Below are 10,790 nucleotides of genomic sequence, written 5' to 3' on the forward strand. Positions count from 1 at the left end.
GATTTCCAACTAAAAAAATATTATTTACATTGTACTAGCTTATATACATCTAAAACAACTGGCAGAACATCAGATTCACATAAGTGGTGCAAGTCTTGTTGCATGTTAAGCACGATTTGTGACTAATATATTGTTTTGCAATAGTAAACGTTGTCCCAAGGCCAATGAGATGTCAGCCTCCAAATTCCATTCCCCTTGAATGTTGAGCATACTATTTATCTAAGATAATTTAGCTCTACTTTGTTTGATATTGATCTGTAGCACTAACATAGGCAAACTTCAAAGTCTAAATTAATTGGATAAGTTTAAGTACTTAAAAAAAGGAAAAATTATTCTCTTAATTTTTTACCACATTCATATGTTTGCTAATAAATTTTGTTACAAAACCTTTGATTTCTTTTTCATTCTTCTATTACAAAAAAAACAAACAGCAAAATACCCCAAAATCTGGGCTTAGAAAGGATTACATCTGATATTGATAACATTTCCTGGAAATGGAAAAACTGCGATAACAGCTGCTGTCTTGGCTCATTTTCAGTTGGTTTTTTTGGTTTGTTTGGTTTAGGTTTTTGTTGGTTTCGGGTTTTTTTTGGTTTTTTTTTTTTAATTCAGCAGTTTGCAAGTAGTTGCAGCTATCTCTAGTAAGCTTACATCATTAGTAAAACCTCATTTCCGTATTTCCTGTCCAATCAGAGCACTTCCTCTACTTGCTGACTTGTTGACTTTCTGAAAAGCATTTATAGTAACAGTACATAAATGCTTATTTGTGAAATAACTAAAGGTGGCTGCATATGGAAGATAACTATAGAAAGAATCTATATTTTATGCTAAAGCAAAATGCCTTCAATGAGAATTAAGAAAATCTTTTCTAAGACATGATGAGCTAAAATGTCTCTATATTAGTATTCTTTTTAAATTCCAAGCATACATGCCTCGTTGGATTGAAATATTCTTCTGCAATCTCTGCAGTACTGTAGCATTGTAAAGTGATAAACACTCAGCACTAGTGATGAAAAATAGAAGAAAGAGCCAGGTAAAGCAAGAGACAAGGAACTCAAGTGTTGATAGTGTCAGGAAAAAGCAGGTCTGTGCTTATTCAAGGATTTGGCCTTCTTAGATTATATTAATACTTTCAACCTTAATGCTTTAAAGTGCTTTGAAATATATGTGTTAATTTGAGTTTTTAAAATTATGTCTTATGATTTCAAATCAGAGTATTAATGAAATTTTATTAATTTTTCAGCCAAATTTGTGCCTCTTTCCTTGGAATAAGATTAAGCTTCCAAAAACAGTGTTATATACATGGTAATCTGTTACTGCATCAAAAGTTTACATTTATTTTGTATCAAAACAGATAATAATTCTCCCTATGACATTTGTAACTCCAGCAAGTCTTCCTTCATGAAACACATGTTCATAATTAAGGAGTAGCACTCTCCTCCATCACATTTGAAATGGATGATAAAAATCTCTGCCAGCCCAAGGGGATCTCTGCACCCTTTCCCATTATGGGATTACTCTGTGCTGAGCAACTGCAGATATTCCACCCTGAGCAACCTGATCTAATTTAGGAAATGGAGCTGACTTAGGGCAAAGCATTTGGACCAGATGACTCCAGAGGTTCCTTCCGACATAAATTACTCCATGAGCTCTTCTTTCCAACACTCTAGCTTTGGGACCAGCCTACTTGAGGCCAGTTTGCACTTTGTGTTACATAATCTAGAAGATCCTGAAGAACATTTAATACTGATGCTCACATTGCTCTGAGTTTTTACAAAGGGAACATGGGGTTCTCTGTGTGTGTTAGTAACAATCAGAAGTCTTAAGCTCCTGGTGTCTCTTCCTTGCCCTGAGTGAAATGAACTGGAAATGTCCCACTGTTCCTTAGCAGACAGGAGGGGTTTAGACTCTCACCCTGTGACTTTTCACAGACTTTCAATTAAATGAACAGGGAGACTGCACTACCTCATCCTTCCTGGAGCTGACAAATTCAAAGCACAGTTCTGAGTCACAGCGATAGGAGTGGTGCAAAGGAGCCTTTCTCTCTCTCCCTGTACTGACTCATTGGAGCTTTCATTTTCCACTCCAGTCAGGAAGCCAACACATTCTATGACAATTAAATTTTTCCTAACAAGAAGATTTTGAAAGCTTAATTAGGCTTTGAACTGTACCTGAGCAGTGAACTTCATGATGTGAACCCTGACATGGATGCTTGTCAGCCTGTAGCTGAAATCAGCTTCCATTTATTTCTTGGTATTGGTGATGACTCCTAGAAGGAAGGAATGCCCTGAAATTTTCTTCAAAATGTTTCAATGTTACTTTGTACTACCTAGCTTCGTTTTGTTATGTGCAGGCTCAATTGCATTGCAGATGGGATTTTTGTTTTGAAGTAACATTCAGGTTAGCCTGTTGCATTCCTGCAGTCATTCTAATTGCTGAAAATACATGCTGGTTTGACTAGGGTGAACTGAGACACCTAAAATGGATTTTTACCATAGTTATATTTTACCATAACTAGTACTTTCATTATCAACAATAAAAGTTGAGAATCAGGGTTTGTGTCTGATACCATCCATGACTTGGAAGTTACTTTACTTTTCAGCAGTATCTTTGTTTTTCAAGACTCAAAAGGGAGGAATGATGCTTATCTTTCCAAGTAGTTTTATCGATTTGTGAAAAAAAAAAAAAAAAAAAAAAGCCCACTCCAAACCATTATACCAGACCTCTTTAACTAGTAGCACTTAAAAAAATTCAGCTAAGAATCATCAGTTCCAAGGCAAGCTGAAATACACAACTGTGACTATATGCACTTAAAATCAGTAAAGAAACACTTTCATCAGTAAAGTGAGTTACACTTTGATCTTTGAGTTACAATTTGATTAAAAATGTCTTCTAAACTGGGGACATAGGGCAGTCTTCACAGACACTTCAGAAATTTATTTGTTATTCCAATACTAAGCACTCCTCAGATATTTATCATTTCTGGAAAATCTAATATCCCAAGATCTATGACATCCCCGCAAGAACAGATGTATGAAAACCCTGACTTTAATTTGTGTAAAGCAGAACTTTTGGAACAATCACCATCAGGAGCAAGCTCTGGTATCTGTGAAATACTTGCAAGCAACATATTTAGGGGATTAAAAACTCCTCTTCTTGACATTTGGCCTGCCTTGAAGTGAAATCTAATAAACTAAAAGAATGTCTGGGACAGTTTCAGGTGCTAACAAATGTCTAGAGCTAAGAATAGATCTGAGTGAGTTTTAAGGGTTAGTTTACCTTTCTTGTCTTTGCCAGGATGTCAAAACTGCCATATTAGGCTAGTGCATAGAGAGAAACTTGCTTGTCCTTCTTGAAAGCAATAATATTTTATATCTGTAGCACTACCCTAGTGAAATTTTAAAATTAAATGACATGGAATACAACTAACACCAGAATTTCTTTAATATCCTAAAGCATGAATAGAAGCATGTCTAGACTCAAATACAAACCACCTTTTATAGCAAAATTCAAATCCTCCTCTGTTCCCTGCCAAATGCTGAGTTCAGTCCCTGAGGGCCTGAGCTGAGTTTCCTTGGCTACAGCAGCTGGCATTGGCAGGGCAGGGAGTGCCGCTCCTGGCCTTGGTGTGCTGGGTGATTTCGTCAGCTAACACAGGTCTTGACAGATGCAAAGACTTTCACTTCACTTCAAGCACCGTAAAACCTTTGGTGCATGATTTGGGAGATTGGGAAGCTTTTTGATCCAGGAAGGGCTGGGATCAGGGATCCTGATTGTAATCCTCCAGGTCTGTCAGTAGTCTTTCAATGCATTTCTTCTAAACATAGAAATAACATTTTCTCTGAAATGAGTTCTTGGTGCATGCTGAATTTGCCAGACATCTCACTTTGAGGCAAAGATATGACAAATGTGCTTCCTAGCATTTTCATGTTGATTTATTCTTCCCCACAAAGGACAACTTCATAAAGAGTTTGAATCAGATCCATGTTCACACGTTACATATGCAACATTTTTGTGGCTGACAAAGCTGGCTTCCCAAGCAAACTAACTTGGAAATAAAGTCAAACCAGTGAAGGGTATGCTGAGACTGCTATACTTCAGTGGCTATTTTATTCCAACTAATCATCATTATTATTATGAGTAGATATTTACCCTTAGGTGCATTGGGCAGATCATTCTGACTCATCTATTTAATGGATGCTGTCCTCTTGGGTTAATGATTATCTTTTTTGTATGAAAGCTTTGTTAATCCCTATAACTACATAGGATGGCTATTTTAGTACTTACCATGTGACATGGATGCTGACATAACCTTTCTAGTATTGTTGGTTGTAGCTTGTATCATGACACTAGTGTGAATTATGGCTGTCTTGAGGATACAAACCTTCTTATAGCACAGATGGTCTGTAGGAAAAAAAAATCCTGTAATGACGGTCTGCACATCACACATTCAATCTTCCCTTGCAGACTCTTTCCTTTACCATTGCCTCATACTCTTAGGTACCTTTTAATCAAGCATCTAAGACATAACTTTTTGTTCTATAATAAAGATTGTAACATGCAATTCCGGAAAATACCTCTGCTACCAGCATTATCACGGCTTCTCATTGGCCTCCCCCAGATTTCCTTAGAAATGTATCACCATTACTTCCAGACAGCTGATTTTTTTTACTACTTCTTTGAAAGAACGATGAAAGCTGTGTAAGCTCATTAGCAGAGCATGTGTGTAGGCTTAAAATTACAGATAATAGACATATGGTTGGAAAATCAGTAATTCCTTTACGTATTTGCCAAGACTTAGGTCAAGGTTCAGGGTTTCCTTTGCTCAAACTGCTGAAATCAGAAATACCTCCAGGTGTTCTGGGGAAAGCTTGCAGTGCACATGCAAGACAGGTGATGGGGCACAGTTACCTCAGTTGCCTTGTGCAAGGGCAAGCCATGTTTACTCTAAATTACACACAATTTTGATGTGCTTTTCGTTTTGCCCTGTTTTTTTTGTTTAAGCCAATTCTTTTTTAATAGTTCTTGGTGTTTTCTATGCACTCCAATAATCCATTTTTTCTAACATTGCATTAAATTAATTGTAATAAATTTTGATGTCACAACCCTGGCTTTTCATGTCAGTGAGATTAACAGTTAATGTATTGGAAAATATTTGTTTGCTTAAAAGTAATCATAATTTTTAAAAAAAATTACCTCCTTCCCACTCAAGGAGCACAGTCCTTGTCTGTCACATCTGTATTTGTATAATGATTTCATATAAAGTAAAGTGACATAAATATGTGTAATATATTTTAGAGATATATGTGTAAGATATTTTAGAGAAAAATTAATCAAAAGGATGATTTTTACCCAGGTTCACCAGCTGTTTCTTCATCATAATGGTTGTCTTGTTTTTGCTGGTAACAAAGCCACGAGCTTTAAATCCAGATCTTTTGGCTTAGATCTAAGAGAGGATGTGAGGATTGGTGCAGTTGTACATCTACATGGCATCGGCCTGGGGATCTGGACGCAACGGTGGGGGCAAAATCCACCCTTGCCTCTGTGTTTGCCCTGTTTCAAATGTGAAAGGCCAGCTCTGCTGGAGAAGTTGCATTGTCTTGACAAATGGGTCTTTCTCTGTCTGAGTGAGAGTAGCACTGATTGTTTGAGATGTTAACATGGGCACATTGTCACCACTGCCCAGAGTGAGGCCACTGGCTGCTTGCATGTGGACTACCCTAGAGCAGTGTGACAGCTCCCCACTACACCAAACACGGTCTGAGTACATTTTGCTCCTTCCAAATTATTTTCTATACATGTCTTGGAATATATATTCAGATACTTTTAAAGATAATTTTCAGAATATTGGTTTAAAACCAAATGAAAAATATTTTCCCCCTTTAAATCTCTCAGCAACCTTGTAGGTGAAGTTATTTCTTATTGTTCTTATTTTGCTGCTGCAGTTACACTGATTTTTAAAGAATTATGGTCTGTGTGTGTGAACGTGTGTCACCCTCACTAGTCCATGTTAGAGAAACCAAAAGTGAATGTTACTGTATCTGGGGACTGCAATAATTTGTCCTTTTGACATTGACTTAATTTTACACATTTTTCAGGAAGCCAAAATTGAATGAGCACCATGCTGTACTCCAAAAATCTCTTTTAGCCAGGTTCTCTCTATCAGGAACAACAAAAGTGTGTGAATATCATGACTAACATGGAATAATCCCAAACTAATACCTGTATTAGATTTCAAACTATAACAAGTCTAGATTAAGTAATTTTTTTTAAAAAGTGCTTATGCATCTGGCAGTAGAATTTTGTCTTAAATAAGCAGTGTTAAAGATAAAAAAGTAATGGTTTTAGTGGTGAACTGTGAAAGAGAGAATCTATATTCATCTTATAAAAGAATGTGTTTATTTTCATTAGGATTTTTGCTTACATACAGAAGTAATGCATACATAAATTTTGAAAGCATATGAAACTGGACTCTGATCAAAGCCTTAAAGAGATATCAAGCCTATCCTGTTTTCAGATTCAGCTCTGTTTCATGTCAGAGAACAAAGTTTCTAACAGAGCCTCAGTAACTGACCAGCAATTGCAATTTCTTATGTTATTGTTTCAAAGTGTAAGATGAAATTCAATATAATTATTTTCTTCTTTTTTTTTTTTTTTTTTCTTTTATTAACCAGTTAATTTAGGTGATGGGATAGAATACAGCCAGCAGAAGCGCGAAAATATTGGAGTTCTCATTCAAGAGACACTGGAACTCTTTGAACGCTACGGTGGAGAAAATGCTTATATAAACATTAAATACATGATCCCCACTTATTTGTCATGCATGTAAACTGAATTATATTAAATGGAATGATTCCATCTATGCTCTAAAAAAACTGTATCTGACTCTGTATGGCATCTTGTTAGTCATGCTTTATCTTCTCTACAGCTGCTAAAATAGTGGCTTCTGGGGCATTGGAGTGTTAGCACTATTGTGAACAAGGCTTTCCAATACATAAATAGTGTCTGTTCCTTTGATTACAATGGTGTACTGTGCTTGTTTGTTCCCTGAAAGAATCCCTCCTTTATAACAGAGCTGACTCGAACAAGAATCTGAGTTAAACCTTCACTTGTGTAGACAATAAAACTATAATTTTCATACGCGATTCAGCAATCGCTGTTCTGTGTCCGCTTGCCCTGAGGGTGATGTCAGAGGCTGTAACAAGAAGAGTTTATGCTGACTGCTTAATAGGTGTTTGTCATGGAAGAGAAACACCAGTTCAGCAATGCCTCTCTAGCAGCTGTGCCGAATAATGTGCACAGACATACAATAAAACTGTTGAATGTATATACCAATTGCAGCGGGAAAATTTATATTTTCCATTCTAAAGCACTGTCATTAAATTAATCCAGGTTTCTTACACACTCCTGTTCTCAGCTTGCAGGTGTTTACTCATGGAACTTGTGTTCCTCTTGGTGAACATAAGGCACAAGCACAGTTTTGAAGAAAAGAGGCCCAGAAAAAAACTTGAATAAACCAGATGGAAGATACGGCATACAGAAAGTATCAGTCCCTAGCAACACTGTTAATCTGGATAAACACAGAATATATGCGTACATTTTTAAAGGGCACTTGGTATTTTTGTAACTGCAAGGTTGCTGTTGCTTTTCTGTTGTTATTTTTATGGTGTGTATGTGTGCAAAGAATGTAACTACTGTTGTAGGAATCCCTTACAATTTCCTACTCAGTTAGTTTCTCCCTGTGTACCCATAACACAGAACTGATAATATAATCATGGATTTAAGCAAAGCTTTTGAGATTGACTTTATTGCTTTTTAAGCATTTCTATGGAATAAACCTACAAAAAAAAATTAAAATAAAACCAGTCTTACAATTCTCAAGGATAACCATTTAAAATTATTGAGTCAGCTCAAAACAAATCAGAGATATGAACTTTTCCTGAAAACATGTGATTTTCCAAAGTACTTTAAAAGACTTTGGGCTCATCTGTCTTTTATTATGTTTTCTGGAGCTCTTTAAATGTATGCAAGTTGCACTTTCAAGAGTTTCACTGTAACTGTTAAGAGCCTGAAATGCACTCTTTGGTGTTAGACACATGAGACTTTTCCCAAGTGCTTATCCATATCCATATTCACACCTTACAAGGCTTGCCCAAGTGAAAGACACAGCCCCTACACTGCCCTGCTCTCTTGGATGCCTGCTTGAAGTGTGGGGAGCACCTTCCCACCTGCTGAAACTTTGTGCCATATCTATCATTAGATTGACATTAGAACTTGCCTTTTTCTGTTCTGTGGCACCTTCAGCCTGAGAATTTTCTTTTACTTTCTTCTCTTTCCTGTAAATGGGAAAAAAAAAAAAAAAAAAAAAAAAAGTTTTTTAATCTTCTCACCTCTTTGAGGAGCTGTACCATCAAGCGATGCCATCAGCCACAAGCACTCATCAGCCCCTGGTTTAGGCATGGCTGCTGGAGGTGTGCCTTTCCCCCAGGCCCCAAAGACCTTCCTTTTGTGGGTGTTTTCTTTTGCTCTTCCTGAGTTTTGTTTTACCCAATTTTTCCAGGGCTACCCTCAAGTCCTTAGAGTTGAGACAAGGTCTGTCCTGTGTCCAGCATACAGCTGCGATGGATAAGTACATCAAAAACTCTGCCTCCTGTCGAGGGTATCGACAAATCTTTTACCTTTTGGGCAGAAATGGAGGTGAAACCTGGCTGTAGGCCCATATCTCTGGAAACTCAAGAGCTTTGTCTTCAAACCTTGCAGCACAGAGGCCAGCTGGATCATGCAGGGGGGCACAGGCCCTGTCCTCCCTTCCAAAAATGCTTTTCTACACAGCCACCCTGGCAGTATCCACACAGCCTTCGCTTACAGCTTCTCCCCATTTGCCTTGCATTGTCCCTGGCACCAATGAGCCATACTTTTTCATTTACTCACATCTATGGATTTGGTGACTGTGACACTGCAGGCTTCCCATGAGTACAGGCTGTGCTGTAAAACTGCAGCTCAGAGGGAGCTGAGTTATTCAGCTCAGAAACAAACCAAGCCCTTCAGAAAAGGAAAATTCCCAGGCCACCTTTCACTCCTCAGCTATTTGTATTCTTTTCCTTAAGAGAAAGTCCAGTATTGCTCTTTGCCTGAGATCAAAAAGCTTCTCAATAGCTGGCTTCAGTTCCCCTGACGCTGGGCTCCAGCCACACAGCCACTTGCAGAAGGGACTGTGCAGGAAAGGGCTCTCAGCCCTGGGTTTTCCCCATCCCATCACCCTCTGCATTCCCAACAGCTCTGTCGAGGATGAGAAGTTTCAGGCTCCTCACCAGCCTTTGTAATTCTGTTCCCCAGCCCCTTCTTTTTGCATCCCCTCCCCTTCAGCTCAGCTAGGACAAGACTGCTGGCTGACAAAGAGACACCGTGGAAAATGGGTACTTTGTGAAGCTGCAGACTTGCCTGGGCCCAATGCCCTCAGACTTGTGCTCTTTCTTGAAGATTTCTTTCACAAGACATAGGTTCAACAAGGGGTGACCTTATGACAAACCGTAAGGGCAATAGAGGTCATGCACATTCACATCAGGAAAAATAAGTTTTATAGAAAAGTGCTTTTATTTGCATGTTCAGGATGAGAACATTAGCCTCCATCAACACTATTCCTATGTCTGGTCCATTGATTTGAAAGTGAACATCCTCCCGTTACTTTTTCATTTCTAGGAGCTGGACTGATAAAAAGAAGCATGATAAAACCCATGGGCTGGTAATTTAGAAACACTGAGAATAAAACTATTTTAAGATGTCATTTTACTAAGTCAAACTGTAGGCCTTCCAACCTTGACAATGTTCCTTTGAGCATGATCAGCAGCATATTTATAGGCAATTACAGCACAGCTCAGAGCACTTTATAAAGCACAAGATCAAGGACTCAGGTGCTTAAGCATACAAGTGTCATTCAATACACTGCTTAGCTATCTTACTATGCTGAAAAAATAAACCAGAATTATGGTTGAAAAATAGTAACTGGCTCTCTTTTGACCAGATAACATAATTGTGGTCACAGATACTAGGGGCAAGCCAATCAAACAATTTTTAGTTGTAATAAATTAAAAGGTATTCTGGGCAGGTGTTTCAAGGGATATAAACCAAATGTAGAGACATTAAGGCTAAATTGGCTTTACAGAAGTGGTGTGGTTTGTGCCTTACTCTGGGGTCTTCTGCTGCTTTCTAGCTCTCTGGTGATGGTAAGGTAAGGAGCATCAGTGAATGAATGTGTGGAAAGTTAAGTTTTAAGAACTGGTTTTCTGAAACTACCTGTTTAAAACCTCTCCAGTTTATCTTAATAATTATGTTAGGTTGGCTGGCTATTGTTTAGCTTGAAGAAGAAAAAATAAGTGATAACATTAGGGGGGAAAAAATGTATCTTTGGCTGCCTTTGTCATGCATGATCATGAGAACAAGCATAGAATATAGTATTTTTGATGATTCCTCCCCAAAGCTGTGCAAGGGAGCTCTGTAACAGGTGTCAGAGTTTAGGGAACTCTGGTACTTTGTGAAGGCTGGCAGGTGCTGCAGGGCAGTTGCTGTGCAAGCTATTGATCCACTGAGCATTTGGAGCTGCCCACGTGCAGGTGAGCAGGGCAGGGGTGGCTGGGGCTCCTGCAGAGGGGCAGAGCCTGGCAGAGAGGACGGAGCAAGATGCTGCCAGCGCTGGTGGCAGGGAGCCGGAGCCAGGCTTCTCGCTGGTAGCTTTCCAGTGTTTCAAAGAGATGGAGCTGCCAAAAAAGTTTGAAAAGAGCCTCCCAGGAGTC

General features: G+C 38.5%; 1 protein-coding gene across 1 annotated transcript in view; it reads left to right on the plus strand.

Moving 5' to 3' along the window:
* The window catches only part of PACRG (parkin coregulated), a 220,505-nt gene extending 213,488 nt beyond the window's left edge, over positions 1-7,017 (plus strand). The window contains exon 6 of the mRNA XM_005526929.3: positions 6,675-7,017. Within this exon, the coding sequence (XP_005526986.1) occupies positions 6,675-6,829 (155 nt within the window). The 3' untranslated portion in view covers positions 6,830-7,017. The remainder of the gene's footprint in view (positions 1-6,674) is intronic.
* Positions 7,018-10,790: the final 3,773 nt, after the last annotated feature.

Source organism: Pseudopodoces humilis, chromosome 3, assembly GCF_049639895.1.
Source record: "Pseudopodoces humilis isolate 2021_Gansu_Grassland_sample_001 chromosome 3, ASM4963989v1, whole genome shotgun sequence".
In the NCBI taxonomy this organism is placed as follows: Eukaryota; Metazoa; Chordata; class Aves; order Passeriformes; family Paridae; genus Pseudopodoces; species Pseudopodoces humilis.